Source organism: Phyllostomus hastatus, unplaced genomic scaffold (genome assembly GCF_019186645.2).
Source record: "Phyllostomus hastatus isolate PE091 unplaced genomic scaffold, TTU_PhHast_1.1 phas_scaffold_1674, whole genome shotgun sequence".
NCBI classification, from domain to species: Eukaryota; Metazoa; Chordata; class Mammalia; order Chiroptera; family Phyllostomidae; genus Phyllostomus; species Phyllostomus hastatus.
The window spans coordinates 727,877-748,506 of record NW_025334011.1 but is presented as its reverse complement, the minus strand read 5'-3'; the positions used below and the strand labels follow the sequence as shown (position 1 = coordinate 748,506).

General features: G+C 39.2%; 1 protein-coding gene across 12 annotated transcripts in view; it reads right to left on the bottom strand.

The window, feature by feature from the left end:
* RUFY3 (RUN and FYVE domain containing 3) overlaps positions 1 to 20,630 on the bottom strand; it is a 75,062-nt gene that overhangs the window by 44,862 nt on the left and 9,570 nt on the right. The window contains exon 2 of one of the 12 annotated variants that reach the window (XM_045858165.1): positions 14,184 to 14,310. The exons of 8 other annotated variants lie outside the window; for them this stretch is intronic. In XM_045858165.1, the coding sequence (XP_045714121.1) occupies positions 14,184 to 14,295 (112 nt within the window). In that variant the 5' untranslated portion in view covers positions 14,296 to 14,310. Of the gene's footprint in view, positions 1 to 14,183; positions 14,978 to 20,630 lie in introns of those variants that run through there. 3 more of the 12 variants (XM_045858169.1, XM_045858164.1, XM_045858170.1) reach the window with 3 other exon arrangements.

The window sequence follows — 20,630 nt, the reverse complement described above, 5'->3', positions numbered from 1 at the left end:
TCATCCTTCGATAACTCTGAAACTATTATTACTCACAACTGCAATATTCATACTTAAACTCACTAAATTGTGTGACTTTCACAATGTGTAAATACTTAGAAAATAAAGAGGAATTCTCAGGACAAAGCATAATAAAAACAAGAAAATGGACAAAGGCTATGCTGTTCATGGTAGGCCTTCCTTTTTGAAAAATTTATCACAGCAGCCAGCATAGGGTCTGAAGTGGTACTTTGGAATCATCATCTAGGAAAAGAATTTGTCATTGTCCTACTGTCTCACTTGTTTACTAAACGAGAGTGCCGTAAGGGTACTTTCTCATGTCATATAATCAGTTATCCCACAAAGATGTACAAAAAAGATACAAATACATAAAAAGTTAAACTTTAAATATAAATTCAGAAAACAGGGAAGCAGAGGGGGATCTAGCAATAATGAGGTGATTAAAGTGGAACTTTCTGGAAACAATATACATAGATTCCTGGTTAGGTCAGACACTGAGGGCAGTTAGTATAAACAGAAGGCAAGCATCTATATCCTATCACACTTATATGGTTTCCCAGTTCAAAAATCTAGACATCAGTGACTTAGAAAACCAAGTACAGGAGTACAGCACAGAGAATCAGGATTAAATTCCTACTTTCACTAACGTCCCAAGCAAGTAATTTTACAAACAGAGGTAGGAGCACACGGTGGTTCGGAGAACAGACGTAAGAGCAAGGCGCCTGGGCTGGCATCCCAGCTCCACCCCTCACTCGCTCTATGGCCTTGGTCAGGTGCTTTATCTCCTTTTCCTCAGCTAGTGTCCCTATCTATAAAACAGAGGAAAGAACAGCACCTGCTTTATATACGCAGGGTCATAAATTCACAAGAATGTACTCTTTTAACAATCACATCAGTTTGCTCTATAGACATGTCATGTGACCTTGTAAAAGTCAGTAAGACTTTCCTATTTCACTCTTTATTTTCTTGAACTAGAAACTATAACTGTCACCTAATGAAATAAAAGCCTACCTTATTAGATGAAAATATATAGGTCCTCCAATATCTGTGCAGAGCTCTGGAAGGTGAATTTCTAGGTAGCAATGGGTGGTAAGGACAAGGGCTCTCTCTGACTTTCCCCTTGGCATGTGCCATCTAGAGTACTTTTCTGTTCCACGCAGAGATCTTATTTTCAAAACAAAATTTAAAGTTATAAGTGTCACAGCAAAGGAATCATGTTTAAAAGGCCCTCCTCCCCTAAAAGGTAAAAGGGGCGTTTTCTCCTTTTAAAGTTATTCTCTGCTTTACCCTGGCATGCTCAGGATTTTATTGTAATAAAGAATGGGCACCATGCTGAAGGATTTATAAAATACATTTAAAAAAATTTGCCCTCTGGCATATCTTCAAATTATTAAAACAACAAAAAAGTTTCTTATACATGAATCAGAGAGGTGGGTGGGTGGCATGGACAACCCTTGTCTCCTTCCAAAACATTCATTTTTCTAAGGAGAATACTTTATTTCCTTGAGAATGTTTTGCCTGGTCTAAAAAACTATATTAATTTTTCACAAATGGGAGAGAGGAGTAATCTAAAGGCTTGCTAGGTGACATAAAGATAGGACTGGATTAAAATTTTGCTATAGATATTGCATAATTCAGAGTTGTACTGATCAGAATTGTGCCAGATGTGCATTAGTTCTCACTCAACACACTGACTCACAAGAAAAGGAGCACACAGCTTAGAAATGCCAAGTGGGCTGTCAGTGTGTGTGGTGCATGAAACACCAGTACCAGTACACCACTGCCAACACTTGGAGTGGAGTGGTCAAAAATGCAGCACCAAACAGACTGTAATCTTATTTTTAAGATGCATATGAACAATGACATTTTTTAAAGCCATGAGATAAGAGACAATACTAGAATTGCATAAAGACCCCAAATTAGGAAGCATAGCTTTTTGAGATTCACTCAACTATTTTCTTGGCTATCTTTCTGTTTCAGGTCTAACAATGAACAGATCAGCAGACTAGTTTATACAGCTCTGAAAATATTTAACTAGGTTGCACTGAGAAATATTTGCTCTCACAGTAATTACACGGTGACTCAATGATGACAGCAGAGGGGTCTGCAGGCGGGGCCCTGGCTCTCACACTGAGATAGACCTGGGTTGGTGGGGCCTCCGCTCGAACAAGGCCTTGAGTCCTGGCAAGTTAGTTCTTTTTTGTTTGGATGAGGAAGTAACTGGCTGCAGTTACTTCCCTCTTGAGAAGCAGCACTTGAATGGGCTCCAAGTCCCTCTTCATTGTTTATAGACACTTGGTTGTGAGATCTCTCTTCTTCCTGGCATGTTCTCTCTACAGGTGTATTATTACTATAGACAACAGAGGTACAGTTGAGTTTAGAGACAGATGTAACCAAGTTACACTGTTGCCTTAAGGCTAGATATCTTTTATTTAGAGTGCTACTTCTTTTAAAAGTTTAGGACGGTTTCTTGAGGGAAAGCTTTCCTGAAGCCCATTGAGATATGACAAATAACTCTTTGAAGGACTTTGTCAAAATAAAAGCTAACAAATTCAAAGTACTTAGCACATCATAGGTACTCAATGTCAACTTGACCATTTACAAGACCCCAATGTGGCCCTGTCCTCAAATCTGGCTATAAACTGGCTTCTTCTGTTTGCTATAATTATTCAAAGAAAACAGAGAGAACAGGATTAAAAAAAAAAAACTAAACTAAATATTGAACACAGGGAAAAAAATAAGTCAATGTCGACCACATGACAAGTTTAATAGCTAAGATACTGTTAAACTAACAATAATATAATCAGCTTGGTAATGTGATAAAAATTAACAAAGGAAATGTCAAACTATTTAAAAAAAATTCCAAGAGGTCCTGTTCTAATAAACCACTAATTTAGTCCAGGGTCTATCTTCTCCCCATAGCATAATAAATTTAAAAATATCAGCAAAGAAATACAATGAAAAAGTAACACTGTTATTCTGCTATTGTGATCTGTAATAAGAAATACATATTTGGTTTCGTCCCCAGTCCCTGATGAAAGGGCCCCTGAAATTTTTGTAAATCCCTGAGTGATAACAGCACAAGTAGCATCTTTTGTCTGAATAGGCAATTATGGGTGAGTCCTGAACGTTTCCTGGCGGTGGGCTAGTCCCCCAGATGCCCAAGCCATACTTAGGAGCTTGGGACTTTCAGTCCTGCTCCCACTTCCCTACAAAGGGGAGAGGGACTGGGAATGGAGTTTGTGACTGAGCTTGCCAACGGGAGGAAACCTCCATAAAATCTCATCTGTGTGGGGTTCCAAAGCTTTCAGGTTGGTGAACACACCCACATTCTGGCAGGGTGACCTACCCTGACTCCACAGGGACAGAAGAGCTCCTGCACTTGAGACCCTCCTAGACCTCAACCTATGGATCTCTTCATCTAGCTGTTCACTGCATCCTTTATCATGTCCTTTAATCAACTGGAAAGTGTAAATGTTTCCCTCAGTTCTGTGAGATGCTCTAGCAAATAGTCAAATTCAAGGGGGAGAGAATCATAAGAAGCTCTGATTTGTAGCCAAGTAGGACAAGTTGTGAATAATCTGGGGGCCTACTGCTTCAGTGGTCATTTGAAGTGGGGGGCAGTGTCATGGGACTAAACCCTCAACCTGTGGGATCTGCTGTTATCTCCAGGGAGAGTCAGAACTGAGTTAAATTGTAAGGCACCCAGCTGGTGCTGCAGAACTGCTTGGTGCTGGAACCCCCCTACACATTTGGTAAGTACAGTATCAGAAGTGAAGTGTTCTGGGTGACAGGAAAGGAGAAAGACACAGGAGTAGAATTGTAGGTTTTTTCAATGTAGTTATGGACATTTGAGCCATTTAATATTTACTGAGCACAAAGGGCTTTCTTTCCTAAGGCAGTTAGTACAGTTAGTTTGCACAGAAGTTACAAAGATAAAATGTTCACAGTCACTGTTCCGAGGAGAACTAGGCAACTATGACACAAGGTCAAATGGGATTGGTATTGGAGAGATGAAAGAAGATAAAATAGATTCCTAAGGCAAGTGAGCAGGGGCTAGAGACACTGGAAGGCTAGGGAGGACGGACAGAGGGGAAGTGAGGGGATACGGAAAGAGGACCCCTCATTTGTGGACCCTTTGCCCTCTTGCCACAGTGGCTGCACTGGAAGGGACAATGCCGCTGATTCACCTCAAGGGGGGCGGGGAGCTGCAGCCCACAGGTCAGGGCCTTATGGGACTCTCACATGAAACGCAGTACTTCTAACACACACACCCTAAGTTTTATAGCTCTAGAGGAAAGAGAAAAGAAATCTCAGCAGTCTTTTCAGCCTAGAAAGCAAATTTTAGCATTGTACATTAACAATTTCTCATTGTACATTAACAGCAAAACTCATTCTTTTCTGCTTTGGACATTGCCACTAGCTTAAAAAAAAAAAAAAGAACAGGTGTAATAGTATCATCAGTTTGCAGCTGCTCAATCAACCGTCCTAGAAACCACAACTGTTTCCTTTGGAAAGTTCAGATTTTCATACAGTGTGAGAAACCACAACCAAGTGCAGCAGTGAAAGACAATAATGAGTTGCAAAGAAGTGGCCTATGTGAAAGTTCATCATGATACCATGCTCTTAAAATAAAATAAAAAAAATGTTCATGGCAGCTTGAAAATGTAAATAAAGATTAAAATACATTACTATTTGACCCAGAAATTTCACTTCCACAAATGAAAACTGGTAAAGTGTCCAAGCTATAAGCATAATGATGTGCCAAAACTTCCAGTGGTAGCCAAATTTAGAAACCACCTAAACGTCTGTGATAAAGGAGTCAAAGACATTATGTCACATCCAAATAACTGAAGACATTAAGCAAGGTGACACAGAGGTGATACAGATTTATATTTACTGATGTGGAAAGATAATGCCCAGGAAGAAAGGCAGGTCACACAACACAGGTATGGTATGATTTTACATGTATAAAATTATATAAGCTTGTAAGTAAGCTCTGTGTGTATACATACATTAAAAAATAATCTGATTACTAAATCTTATCATGGTTATAGATAGGTGCTAGAATTTTTGTACTATTTTGTATTTTGTACTTAAAAAAACTTTATGTATTTAAGAGAGAGGAGAAGGGAGGAAGAAAGAGAGGGGGAGAAACACCGATTGGTTTGCCTTTTGTACACGCCCCAACCGGGGACTGAACCTGCAACCCAGGCATGTGCCCTGAGTGGGAATTGAATTGGTGTCTTTTGCTTTGTGAGACAACACCTAACAGAGAGCCACACCAGTCAGGGCTATTTTGTATCTGGTACTTTTTTATATTCTGTAACACTTACAATTTTTCCTATAACTATAAAAATAAAATTGTTTTCATTAAAATACATATATAACAATATTAAATATATTTCCAAAAGAACCCAATTATTGTCAACACATTGACACAAACACTTCATTTTGGGAATCTTTAATTATGATGAAAAACAAATAATTACTTAGGGGCCCTTTGGCAACAAGTTTGCTTCCCTCTTTCTCAATACTTTCACTTCTGGCTCATCAAATCCATTTACGTGTTCTCTGGAAAAGTTCAAAGAGCAAAAATTGCAAGGGAAGAGATTTTATATTCACTCCCCTGTACTCAAAAGCAGCTTTGCAGCAGTCACAGTGTAGTAGTAGGAGGTTGGAGGAAGCAGAATGGAAAATCGTGCCCCATTGCACTCCACTTTCCCCTAAAAAAGAGGCACTATCACAATTCCAAAACTATTCAGAATCACAGCTGAAGAGCAGAAAATACTGTGGGTAACTCAAATGACAGCATTTGCTCTCTTTCCAGCTGCGTCTCACAGGCACCCAGGCTTGGGAATCTGACAACTGGAATTCCAATCTGAGCTCCATCACTGAGTAGTAGTTATCTAATCTTGTACAGCATTCACCTTTGAAAAGGATAAATATGTCTGTGATTAGTTTAGGACAGATGACCTTCTGGTGTTGGAAGCTGATAAACCAAGAAGAGTTAAAGTGAACTCCGTTAAGAAAGGCACAAATTAAAGGTGAAAGTAAAAGCTCCATTCCAAGAAGGTCCAGAAAGGGCTCACCAATAGAGAGACAGTAAGGCACTGTGATTAATGGCAGTGCATGAAAATGGACCTCAATGCAGGAGCCTGAAGGAGGTAGGAAAACTGAAAGTAGACCTCAAGTGGGGAGGAGATAGCTGATCTTAAAGAGAGCATGTTACATGAGGTCTGCTCAGAGGCACCAGGCAGCTCTTATGTGGTTTTAAATATGAACTAGGGTGCAAATACCACTCTACTAGTGTTTCTTTCCCTGTTTTAGGATTTTATAAAATTCCAGAGGCAGGTGGGTAAAACTTACCTTGACAGGGTGTCTAGCTAGGCTACTCCCAGAGCAGAACAAGGAGGAATGAACCTTGTCCAAAGAACTTTGCCCAGGGGGAGTCTGAGATGGAATTAAAAGCTACAACCTTGCTCTAAGAAGTTCACAAAGACTGCCTCGTACACACAGACAGAATCACAACTCGGAGAACTCGACAGTGTAAGTTGGAGGCTAACTGGGCTGGTGGCAACAAAAGTTCCAGTAATCTCACCAAGGGCAGATGACAAAGGAGACGTGCCATATCGAAAGCAGAGGATAACCTGATACTGTATAAAAAAAAAAAAAAAAAGGATTCCTGATGACTCAGGCTTTATTTTCTGAACTCTTGGGAAAGGAATAAATCAAACACTGTACCAACTACATCCAAGTGTGGCCACTGTGGGTCACTGCGTTCACTGCATGCAGCACTGGAAAACTTTGAAAACAAAGTGAGGCCGTCAGGAAACACAGGCCCGTGACCTGCAAAACAAATGTCTGCCAGAAATGTTAAAAAATTATGTTGGAAATTGAATGTAAAGTAGTGGCACCGCCTCTAAGTGACCGCTCCTGCTCGTGGGGGTGTGGAACGCTGTCACAGAAGGTACTGAGTCAATGAGGCAGAGGGACGGATGGCTGTCCACCTACAGTTTCCATAGAGCTTTTTTCTTTTAAAAACTTGCATTTTTCCTGATTATGCTAATATATGAGTATGCTCTTGTAGAATATTTGGAAGACATAAAGAAGTATAAAGAATATCATAAAAATCACCTGCAGTCCCTGTCCAGAAATAATCACTTTTTACATTTTGGTACATTCCACTTCACTTGTGTGTATGTGTGCCTGCGCTGATAACGAATTATAGTCACAGTGTGCATGTGGCTTGGGAGACAGCTTTTAAAACTTACTGTATTCTAAAAATTATCCTGTGCCACTAAATACATTTCCTCAGCACCATTTTTAGTGCTTGTTGTATTGATGTTCTATGGTTTATTGAACAATTTCCCTGGTAGGCTATATAAGTTGCTTTTAAGATTCTGCTACAATACAACATAATACTGTGATAAATATATTTATGCAAACTTCCCCTCATTTCTCTGATCATTTCCTTAGGATAGATGTCTCGTACAATCACTGGGAATAAATTTTTAAGGGTTTTTTAAAATTAGGATTTTATTTATTTATTTTTAGAGAGAGGAGAAGGAAAAGAGAAAGAGGGAGACAGAAACATTGATTGGTTACCTTTCACGTGCCCCAAACTTGGAGACTGGCCCACAACTCAGGACTGTGCCCTGAGTGGGAATCAAACTGGTGACCTTCTGGTTTGCAGGATGACACCCAACCCACCGAGCCACACCAGTTAGGGTCATTTTTTAAGGTTCTTGATTCACACTGATAAAGCGATTTCCAAAAAGGCTGTACCAACATATGCTCTACTAGCTGAGCCCCGATCTGAGTCTTCTCATACTTTCATCAGCACTCAATATTATTCATGGATATTTTAAACAACAAATTATATTATATTAAACTGCTGTTTTCTTAACAAGATACAGTGTATCTAGAATATGAGATAAGTGATTAAAAAGGAAACATTTAAAATCTAGAAACCATAAGTTGTGTGCAGTAGGGGGGGTTTTCTAATAATCTTTTCTTTTAAAATGAATTATTTACTGGGGTTATGGGGCACTACAGAGTTCACCTAAAGTGTGCTGGATATCTACCATAAATAGTACATGGCACTGTGAGGCCTTCTGAAGAGGAACCACATAGATTAAAAGACATGTCACTGGAGAAGATTCCAAGTGCACTGAATCACGTGACGCAGACAGTTCCCAAGGATTCAGGAGATGAGGGAGTTGGACTGTTAAAGAAGGCCTTGTGCATGAAGGGTGTCAAGGGTTCTTTCCTCTTTCTGATTTAACGTCAGCATGAAGACTCTCAAGAGGGAGTAGACAAACAAGAATAATCAGGGTGTGGGTGAAGTACAGAATCAACAGCTGGCTGGCATAGGTAAATACTGAAAAGGAGTTTGAAAAACTTTGGAGAAGCAAGATCACCCAAAAGGGCACAGGAATGCTTGGCTAAAGAGTAAGAATTCAATTTAGTTACTACCTCGAACAATCCATAATCACAAACATTACTGCTACCATGAACAGTTTTTCACATCACTTTTTGTGTCTGCTTGAGGAACATTTTGAACATAGCTTGCAAGGTACTGTCAGTTTCTGCAGTGTGCCATTTTTGCTGTTTGGCAGTGTCTGCTCCACTGTGTAAATATTTTCACACACTTCATCAGTGGAAAGAAGAAAAGTAAAATCAGTGCATTAAAAGCAAAAGTCTCCAAGGACTGATGGCAATCGCCATGCAGGTCCCCCAAATGTCATGCTTTTGGGCCTCATTTGGATGCTCACTGGCCAATTCTGTGTTCAACTGTGTATAAAACTGCTGGAAATATGTCACCAGAGACTGCGAAGAAGACCTTCTTATTACATAAAAGTCTACTGTTGGACTCGTATTCAGTGAATTCTGGTACAGGACTGCTATGTCATGGGTTGAACCATGGCTGCCTGGGGTTAAATCCTGGCTCTGCCACTTACTGTACACCCTCAAATGTCAATTTGAGCACTACATACTTATTGTTGTCTTAGTAGAAGAAATACACGCTCATTATCGAACAGATAAGGTATGGTTCACACATAAAGAAGTTAAAACAGGAAGTCCAATCACAATTTATGTTACTGATATTTAATATTAAGACTAAGAGTTATTTTTTCTCTTAATTGGGAGAACTGATTCTTATTAAGTCTTATATGATTTAATAGATCCATATTTTATTAAAGTACAGAAATAAGTGCACACATATAGTGAACTTACTCCCTGTTAAAACACTTCAGATTTTAATCTTAAAAAATTAACATTGTGCACACCCAGAAGAGAGAAAAAAATCGAATATCCCTAACATTTTGTCCCTAGTAGAGCATGTGATCAAAGAGGTGAAAATTTAATGGAAAGGAAATTCGGAAGGGGCTGAAAATACATACTGCAGACCTTTGGGCTGTGGCTGGCACCTGGGTCTCTCTGCAAGTGCTATCTTCCTACCTCCCCGACCCTCGCCCTCAGTCAGCGCCCAGACAGCTCCTGCTCAAACGTGGCTGCAACTGGAAATCTCCCCTGGAGCTCCCTCAGATATGATTTTTGGTCACCACTGTAAATGTCTGAAGTGGTAACTTCACCCCCACTCATCAGTTAAGACCCTCAGCATCTTTGAACAGCTGGTTGGTCACCTGGATGCTTTCTTTGGCTTTAAGTTTCAAAATGTGCACAAGTGTTGAAAGACATCACTAGAATTCCATACAACAGCACTGTTTAAAATAGCCTCGAGGGATGAAATATATATTTTCTAAGGGCTACCAAGCAGTCATTTAGCAAATGCCTCAATTTGCATATTTTGTCTTAAAAAGTATTCCCATTCATTTAAAAGTCATGCAATGTGAAATACTCTCTTAATTATAAAATCTAGTGTGTCATTGTCAGAAGTAGCTCTGAATGATTTAGTACTTTGAGTACATATTTGCTTTTTGGACAAGATTCCTATGAGTGAGGAACAGTGAGCAGTTTGGTTCATGTAAGCATTTGTGATGGTGCTGTTTGAATGCACGGAGAAATCTGTGGCAGGAAGTATCTAACAGCTACAACCTAAACTATGAATGGCGCACACAGAGGACCCAGCTGGCTCACTAGGCTGTACCGTAGGATCTAGAGTAGAAGGCATGAGTGGATTCTAAAATATATGCTGAATGAAGGGATGATACTCTGATTTTGTGATAAAATCTGCAGTACTTTTTTTTCTCTGGGGGTTCTAAAGAACACTAACGATCTTCCCCCAGAAAAAAATGCACAGATATAAGGTTTTACATATAATTTTTAGGATCATGGATCCCAGGAAAAAAAGCCCTGCACTAGACTGTAGTGAATTCATGCTATGAAGTTTCTCAGTAAACAGCCATTCGGCTCTACCTAACAAAATGCCCACTGAGATGTTCACTTTTTTTCATTAAAACATGTGCAGTTCCCAGGCAGCATGGGGTTATACTTCATGCAGTGATATTAATGAGTGCAAGTAACATTAGTAAACGTCCCTGGAGTTACCTCAGCACCAGACACTTCCCATAGTCACTGAACAACAAACACCTTTCGTTTCACCTGCAGGTGATTTTTTCCTTGCTTAGATGCTATCAGTATGTATTCCCTGCTGAATGGAAAAAACCTGATGCCAAATCTGCACATACACTGTCCTTTGGGAAAAGTGAACCCATGTCCCGGTTCCTGAGAAACAGGGTTGTCCTTTGGCAACTAAGCAGTTCACACGTTGCATAGCAGCCTCTGACATCTTTGTTTCATCTCCTTTACCTTGATGGTGAGCTCAGGGGCAAGGGCTGTCTTTCTCAGTCCCTAGAACTGGACTTTGTATCAAGGAATGCCCAATGAATATTTCTGATCAACTGACAGACCAAAACACATTCCTTGTGTGTACTGCAGTAGTACTACTGTACTCACAGATGTTTCATGTAAGCTCTCTCTTTATACATTGCAGTATAAGTGCCAGATATCTTAAATAAACACTAAAACAAAATGCACCTGGCAGGGGAAAACTGCAGAGCTATGCAATAATAACATGTGTAAGTCAGCCACCACGTACAGTTCTCTAACCCTCAAGTCAAAGACGTAAAGACGTAAGCAAAGGTTCTCTTCTCAATGTGTCTGTTCAATATTTTATTTCTTCATCATCTCTTATTATCTGTATTTGAGAAGGAAGTTTCCTAAGTCAAAAAAAGTAATTTCAAAGCTTATAGTTAGTTGTCTTTGTAACAAAATGGTATATTTTATTCTGTTAAATTGATCTTCTTGCATCACCTCTCAATATCGGATTCCCCATCTTTAAAAGAAGGTTAATAGGAAAACAAGTATTTCTTAATAACTGAGTTTTACTTTTACCAATTATTTTCTTATTTATAGAAGTCCAAGAAGGACAATACTAAAATATGAATTTAAGCTATTAATGTTTACCTTAAGACTGTTTCAGAAGATTAGATATAAAAACAGAAATATCTATTAAAATGTTAATATATTTAGGAATCTGGCTTAAACTGTTGCATTTCAAACTACTGCTCCATGAATAATGATTACACAAATAACTAATGTTTATAGGATGCTTTACGTTAATTATCTCGTTTAATCCTCTTAACTTACTATCAGCTCCGCCAGCTGACCTTGCAGTGTTTGAAATGCACTCTCCGTATCTGCTTGGCAATCACCTAGTTATCACAGAAGGTCCAGCCCAAGTCTCCTTTGCTGGATGAAGCCTTTCTGCCTTCCTGTGTAATCAATCCTAGGCTTTTGTCTTTGGGGGAAATCTACTTACAAAGGTTTGCTCCTGGTTTGTAAAAAATTGTATATATATATATATATAAAAGAAGAGAGATAACCTCCTTGACCAACAATAACCATTCAAATAATGAAGTGAATGTTTTCATTCCTATGTACTTAAGGGTTAAGCTGGGCAGGAACTCTGTTTTCAGAAAACAAAAGTTGGAAACAATAAAGCTTCTACTTCTGAGGCTACATCTGTATTATCATTTTAAGAGGGTAGGTACACTATGCTTTTTTGCCCACTTTCTCTTGTGGAAGTCAGGAGGCCCCACTGTAGGACTTGTGTGTGCAGATGTCTTTCCCTCTGTGGATGGGCTAGGAAGTATTCTGTGAATACTCCCATGTGTCCAGACACCAGGTGCTCTCTGTTGTCAACAAGGTGAGATTCACATTATCACTGGCCTGGTGACCACCACTTAAATGCTGATAGCTGAATTAAACCTAGCAATGGTCACTGATATTAATATTAAAACAGACATTTCCTGAGTCCAAGTGACTGGTTACACATCCAGACTTAGCCAGTGGAGCAAGGAAATATAGGCTTGTAAAGGATCACTTGGTTTCCTAGATCACTAAAGCTACAGAGGCTTTCCTGGGCCTGGGCTTCTTTCTATTATTTCCATTGCTATCCATTTGAAATTCTTGCTTCTCTTGCCAAATTTAAGGCAGAATTCCAAAATTTATTATCAGCATTTTTCTCTTTTCCTCACATCCTCTATTGTTGGTTCTAAGGGGTTAAAACTTCTCATTTGTCTGTTTTCCTTAATCAAAGGATGCATCACTTAAGAGTTTAGGTTGCAAGCCTTCATAAATTTTGTCACAAGTTTCTTCATTACAAATGCTTACATAAACCAAATAGCTCACTTTTGCTCGCTCATAGGAAACTTGCTCAAAAAACAAATATATACTCAAAATACTAAAATTTTTCAAAACTATTTTTGAGACACTGCTACCCTGGATTTTACAATTAAGGTAGTATTTCATATTTCATGACTTTCAAAATGGACAGGGATATGCAAATTGAGGCATTTGCTAAAAGACTTCTTGGTAGCCGCTAAAAATGTATTTCTCATCCCTAAAGTTTGTTTTAAACAGTACTGCCACTGTATGGAATTGAAGCTGATGTCTTCCGATGCTTGTGCACATTCTAAAACTTGGAGCCAGAAGTGTCCAATTGATAAACCAGTTGTTCAAATATGCAGAAAGTCTTAAATTAAAACTACTTAAGTGTTGCCCTTAAAGACATACTCCAAATCAGACTGCTTTGCATTCTGTGATGTTGACCCTCTCTAATACTTAGTCAAGGCTAAGTCTAACTGGGAAAGTAAAATTCTTAACAGACACACTGGTGAAATCTGAGTCACGATAAGATTGCAAGGCAAGGTCAAGGGCAAGGAATCACTTTTACCTAATGCAATCGGCTATGTGCAATTTACCTTCTGCCCTGTTTTGCAGATTATATGCCTAAACACCAGGAAGATGTTTATGAAAAATTTATCTCATGTATAAGCATTTCTGTCTTCATTATTTTAATGATACAGAACAAACACTAGCTAAGAGGCCACTACTACATAAAAACAAAATAATTAGGAGCTATGAGTCAAATTAATTCTCTTCCTTATGGTATTATTAAAATTAAGGGGTAGAAGCTGAAAACCTTCTGGAGAAAGTGACAAGTCAAGAGACCACAAAGGTCTTAAAGATACTGACAGTAGAAATTTCAAATAGATCATCATAGTTACCATAAATAACTTATAAAAAAGCAATGGTCAAAAGATTCCATGGGTAGGGATTGCCTTATTAATCACGTTTAACCTTTTCAGACATCATGCTTTTTTAAGACTCCACATGTAAAACTGCTTTCTCATCTAACCTACTAATCCATATTATTAAAGAAACAATAATGTTTGACCAAATATTTTTCTAGATATCATAGCCCGTTTAACATTATTATATCCTGATATGATACCCCTCGAGTGTTTCAACTATATCACGCACTATTATAATCATGCTGTCTTAACTTATTCTAATAAGAGCCACTGTAATTTCTGTAATAGTTTAGTATATAATCAAAATTAATAGCTTTTTCATTATAAATTAGGATCAGATATAGTAAGTGACCTCAAATGTTCTCTTTAGAGGCTTAAAGACAAAGAACTCTAGACAAGCAGCAGCATGTTTTGAAAGGGTACCTCAGGAGGGCAGGGGAAAATATTCAGCTCCTAGTAAAGTGGAGGAGGGGGACTGGATGGGAGGCAAGGAGGAAAGGCTTCCAGGGTTGTTAACAGTTTACATGCATGGGTTCTTCCTACCTGCCCCCGACCCTCCCAGCCTGCCACAACAATGAGGTTGCTGGAGAGACGCTAGAGGACAGGGTCTGACCGTACCTTCGTGGGTAGGCTCTGGGTCAGGCGTAAGTGAGATGTCATCCAGCTCTCGCAGGCAGAGCCATTCTCCATCCATAGACACTCGGAATTTGCAAAGGTAGATGGTCTCCATGGCAGCCTGTGTGATCTTGTCAGTGGTGGGGGTTGGCATATCGGTCGGAGGCGTCAAAGCAGACATGATGACTCAGCTGGGACCCCAACACACACACACACACACACACAAACACACACACCCAACAAAAATAAATAAAACCGCCTCACCAATAACCCCCAAATCCAAAGCTCTGGAACAAAGCTCTTAAGAAAAGGAGTTGGGAGGTTCAAAAACACACACACACAAGGAAAAATATCTTATGGTTTAAGAACCAACTATTCAAGATAAACAATTCTCTACTATCTTTTCTCATAGACAGTTCCTACCACATAGCAAAATAAAATGATGCTCGTCTTCGCCCAGCTTCTCGCCTTTTATCTCCCCTTCCCTACCCCCTTCTCATTCAGCTGAGCTATAGGCTTCAAATCCTGCACAGCTGAAGCCGCCTTAGCTGGCTTCAAAAAAACTGGCCTCTGCATGTATAAGTGAAAAATCCTTCTTTGTGCAGCAAAGAAAATACAAAAGAAAAACAATGAACAAAAAACCCCCCAATATTTTCAATTTAGCTTAAAAAGAAATCCTCAACTGCAGAGAGCACTTCCAGAACCAGCTCAGATGAGCGGGGATGCTGAGTTCTGACAGGATTGGTTGTGCGCAGTAAGCAGGGTGGTGACCAAAATGGCTGACTAATGAACTGAACTGAAAATCCAGGCTCATGTGACCGCTGCTCAGAGCGCAGGGCGAGCAATTCCCAGGATGCTTTATAGATGCTGCTGATGCAGGGAGAACAATTAGGCTGCTCTCTCTCTCATCCCGCACAACCCACTTCCAGACTGTGCTAGTCAAGCTGTGATCAGACATAACACAATGCACATATCCTCATCAATTCCCCTCACTTTGGGAGAAAGAAGCTGGATAACAGGAGGACAACACTGGGCAATACTCCACAGCAAAGATGGTAAAAGAGGCAGTTATGATTAATTTAACAAGCACATAATTAACCTCTATCTTTTCATATCCTTACATATGACATCTAGCTACTAAAATTATTTACTCTGCTAAAGGTGGTGTTTTAAGAAAAGCTAGAGCAGATTTTCAATTTAAGTATTATACTCTCAGGCATTTGTAATTTCCTTCTCCAAAATACAAAGTTTGACATTGTAGACTTGACAGAAATGCAAGAAAAAAAATCTCTTGAAGTTAAAAAAGTAAAATGCTTCCTGATTAAATGCCAACTTCACCCCATTGATGTTGCTGTCTTTACCAAGTTTCTATATTAAGCATGTTTTCTGTTTCTAATCAGAAGACAAAGCTATATAATATTTTTAAAATACTTTCATTCCGTAACACTCTAAAGGCACATTTTCCTATTAAAACAGCCCACCAATTCACCCCCCCCCCACATATCTATATTATTCAAGGAGATATTTATACCTTGCTTTCTGAGCTACATAAATAACAAAAAGATAAGGGCTGATAAAGATTAAAAAATATATATTTTGGATCATTGAAAACAAGTTTTTGTTTTTGTTTTTCCTAATTAAGAGTCTGGTTATAAAAGAGAACATACAACTTCAAGAAATATATCCCAAGGTGATTTATTTCATTCTAGAGATTTCTTATTAGCGGGATAGCTTGACTTATTAATTTCTGAAAACTAAAAGAAAAAATTCTTCTCAAATATTACTAAAATTTCATAAATGCTTCACCCTGATGTGAGATTAATTTCAATGAAAAAATGCTAAGAAACAGATTCTGGAGGTAAACAGGAACTTTCATATTTAGAGGAAGGCAAGCTGGTACAATGTAAGAATGCATATGTATAATTATATGCATATTTAAAATCAGGAAGAAGACTTCTGGCTAAGATGGAGGTGTACGTAGACATACTGTGCGTCCTCGCACAACTAAAATAAGGTCAGCAACAATTTAGAAACAAGATAACAACCAGATCTGACAGAATATTGAACTGTATGGAAGTCGGATAACCAAGGAGTTAAAATATACACATTCATCCAGACAGGGAGGCAGGGTGCAGTAGGGCAGCCGAGCAGAGAGGGGTCGCAGCACAAAAAGCGGTGGCACCAGGTGCGTAAGGCATCTCAGGCGCAAGACCACAGTGGGCGAACCCTGGGTGTGCAGGTGGCTGGCAGGCCCAACGAGGTAGCGAGGTAGCGATTGTGAAACGAGGCACTGTGTGCAAGGCATCTGGCTGACTGGGCAGTCCCCCATTCACGCACAGATAAACCACTGCGAAATTGGCAGTGAGACAGACCTGGCAACCCAGGGTCACAGTGCAGGGAAATAGAACCTCGGGACACTGATTGAAAGCACCTATGAGGGTTGAGGCGCAGGGAGAGACTCCCTGCCTCACAGGCGAGTTTGTTGGAGAGACCCACAGGGTCCTAGAACGTATACAAGCCCACTCACATGGGAATTAGCACCAGAAAGGTCTAGTTAGCTTGGGGGAAGGGGCGGAAGGGACTGAAATCCAACGGAGAGCAGAGCAAGCTCCATTGTTCCCTCTCAGACCCTGCCCCCACACACAGGTAACAACTGAGGAACTGGGTTGCCCCGCCCTGGTGAACACCTAAGGCTCCTCCCCTCATACATAACAGGCACAACAAGACCCCCCCCCCCCCAAAAAAAAATGGCCCGAACAGAAGAACAGATCAAAATTCCACAGCAAATACAACTAAGCGACCAAGAGATAGCCAACCTATCAGATGCACAGTTCAAAGCACTGGTGATCAGGATACTCACAGAACTGGTTGAATTTGGTTGCAAATTAGATGAAGAAATACAAGCTATGGTAAGTGAAATGAAGGAAAATGCACAGGGAACCAATAGTGATGGGAAGAAAACTGGGACTCAAATCGATGGAGTAGACCAGAAGAAAGAAAGAAACAACCACACAGAAAAGAATGGAGAAATAAGAAATCAAAAAAATGAGGAGAGGCTTAGAAACCTCCGGGACATCTTTAACTATTCCAACATCTAAATTATAGGGGTACCAGAAGGAGAAGAGGAACAGCAACAAGTGGAAAAGTTATTTGAACAAATAATGAAGGAGAACTTCCCCAATCTGGCAAAGGAAATAGACTTCCAGGAAGTCCAGGAAGCTCAGAGAGTCCCAAAGAAGCTGGACCCAAGGAGGAACACACCAAGGCACATCATAATTACATTAGCCAAGGTAAAAATGAAGGAGAGAATCCTAGAAGCTGCAAGAGATAAGGGGACAGTCACCTACAAAGGAGTTCCCATCAGACTGTCAGCTGATTTCTCAAAAGAGACCTTACAAGCAAGAAGGGGCTAGAAAGAAGTATTCCAAATATGAAAGGCAAGGACCTCCATCCAAGAATGCTCTATTCAGCAAAGCTTTCATTTAGAATGGAAGGGCAGATAAAGTGCTTCTCAGATAAGGTCAAGTTAAAGGAGTTCATCATCACCAAGCCCTTATTATATGAAATGTTAAAGGGACTTATCTAAGAAAAGAAGAAAAAAATAAACATGTATAGTAAAATGACAGAAAACTAAAGAAGCTAAAGAACTTATGACACATGGACATGAACTAAAGGGGGGAATGTGGGTCGGAGAGGGTGTGCGAGGTGGAGGGGAATGAAGGGGGGAAATGGGACAACTGTATTAGCATAATCAATAAAATGTATTAAGAAAAATGAAATAAAATCAGGAAGAAAATCATTAGGTTACTAAGGAAAAGAAAATATTACAGGTTTATTCATTTCTATTTCAATCTCTTCCAAAATTATCCTACATCCAGATCCAGAACTATTCATTCATTCACTCATTCAATATTCACTGAGAGTACTCCATGCTGCCAGGCAGTGACCCAGGCATTGGGCATGAAGCAGTAAGACAAGATCACTTTCTGGAGGAGGCAGAGTTTGTATATTCAAATACTGAACACAAGTCTTCATTTAATATATGCACATTGAATTACAGTTTGATTCCTTTCTAGCTAGACATATTTCCATGTTACACATTAAAGCTGAAAGGGGATAGTTTATAGTTGCACTTTAAGCCATGCAATACTTCAAAACATAGTAAATACTCACTAAAACCTTAAAGTCAAACTGACACTGAATAGTTCCTGGAACCACAATGCCAAACAGGCTTGGCCCTCTGTACACATGACTGATACATTCTTAAAATACAGAACACTAAACACATAAACAAAGCTGAATCCTTTGGGATGGCCTGTAGTCTACCCATACCCCAATTGAGACTGTCACAAACCATGACAAACAATCTTTCTACCAACCAACCAATAAGCATTTACTAACTCCTGAATAGGAGATTCAGGTTGATTACAACACACCAGGACAAGAACATCTAGGTTAATAAGCAGAGAAACTTGGTTAAATTTCCTTCCAAAGGCCCTTTTCTTCAGTTAGAAGATATAGGGAGGAAAGTCCAAAGCAACTAAACCTTTTGCCAAGGAGAGAAAAACCTGCCCACACTGGCTCTCCTTGAGTTTGCCAGGGCTATCAGTTTGAGGAGGTGTTAGCAGCCATTTCAGAAATAAGAACTGTGGGTGGATAGGAAAACCTGTATTTCTACTATCTAGTTATACCTGTTTGCAGGTAAACACCCTTGAGTTTTCAGGATGAACAGTTACTCATTGTCCATAAGCAACAAATTTACTATAAAAAACAAGCACTATTTGCAGAAGACTAATAAAATAATTCTAAATATTGCTTAGTACTGTTTTTACATGGGGGTCTTTATCAAGTACACGCATTAGCTTAGAATATAAAGGTAATATTAAGTCATCGGTAAGACATACAAACCTTGAACTTTTTTTCTCATAAATATACTATTTATAAGATGTATTGAACTATTTTCTCATTTAATCCCCCTTGTTAATAAAGACACATATTTGTAAAACAGTTGTGAGGAGCTGGTATGCAGTCTGTGGCACTAAAATAAGTAGGCCTATGTGAAGTTCAAACCCAAGATGATCTGAATAATACTATGTTCTAGCTGCTTACACAGCTCAAATTTTCCACAATATGATTGATTCAAAGCAAACAAGATTCACACTTCAAATTCCGAAGTTACATTCCTTTTAAAGTACATTTACTCAGTTACTTTTATAAGACAAAGACTGATTTGTTCTGCCCAATGTCCATTATACGGGGACAGTGTGGAAAAACTGCTACTTAACGTAACTATCATTTATTGAATCTCTATTTTCTACAAAATACTTTATATATACCCTATCAAATCCTCACAAGAATCCTGCAAAATAGACACTGATATCTCCTCTTTACATACAAGGAAACCAGAGTTAAGCCAAGCGACTGGCCAGGATCACACAGTTAGTGAGCAGCAGATCTGGGACTCCAAGCTGCTTCTGTGTAGATGCCCCAAAGTCCATGTTTTCTTCTATACTTTGCAACTATCAGCTTTCACACTTTATAGCTTAATGTTTCACAAACCATATATTCTACTTAGTCACCTTTATACATTTAGCTCAGGTTTTTAGTAAGTAGGCATTTTCTGAGAAACAGAACTCAGCACGGGTCTTTCTTGCGATGTGCAATCATTTTTGAATGTGGTATAAATCATAGTCTTATTCTTAAAATATTATTACAAATACACAGATGCCTCAACAATAGGTCTAGCTTCAGTTTTTTAACTTCATAAAAAGGGGCTCATGTTCTTTCTGACCTTCTAAAGCCTTTCACTCAATATTGAGTTTTCTAAGACTCATGCACTGTAGTGCAGCCACTGTGGTTTATCCTTTTGTTACTGTATTATAAGGTAATATTTCATTGTCTGTATAAACAATTTTCTGATTCTTTTCCATGCTGGTGAGCATTTGGGTTATTTCTAATTTTTTCATTTTATATTATTTAGATACTTTTCAGAAATAGATTTCTTTTTTTTTTTTTTTTAAGATTTCATGTATATATTTTTAGAGAGAGGAAGAAAGGGCGAAAGAGGGGGAAGAAACATCAATTGCTGGCCTCTCACCAGCCACCAACTGGGGGCCTGGCCTGCAACCCAGGCATGTGCCCTGATCAGGAACTGAATCTGTGACCTTTTGGTTTGTGGGCCAGTGCTCAACGCACTGAGCCACACCCACCAGGGCAGAAATAAATTTCTTGCAGGTATGCCAATTGTTCCTAACAGGTTTGAAGAGACCATTTCACTAATTTCTTTTATAGTAGCTATTTCCTATTACCTAGTTCCTATTCCGCACATAATGGTGCTGCTTAAAATTTGTTGCCTCATACAATTAAATCAGTTTGTAAATCTCACAAGTTATGTTTCCCAAAGCTTTCTGAATCAGTTTTAAAATTTAAGAAAAACCTCATCTCCTTTTC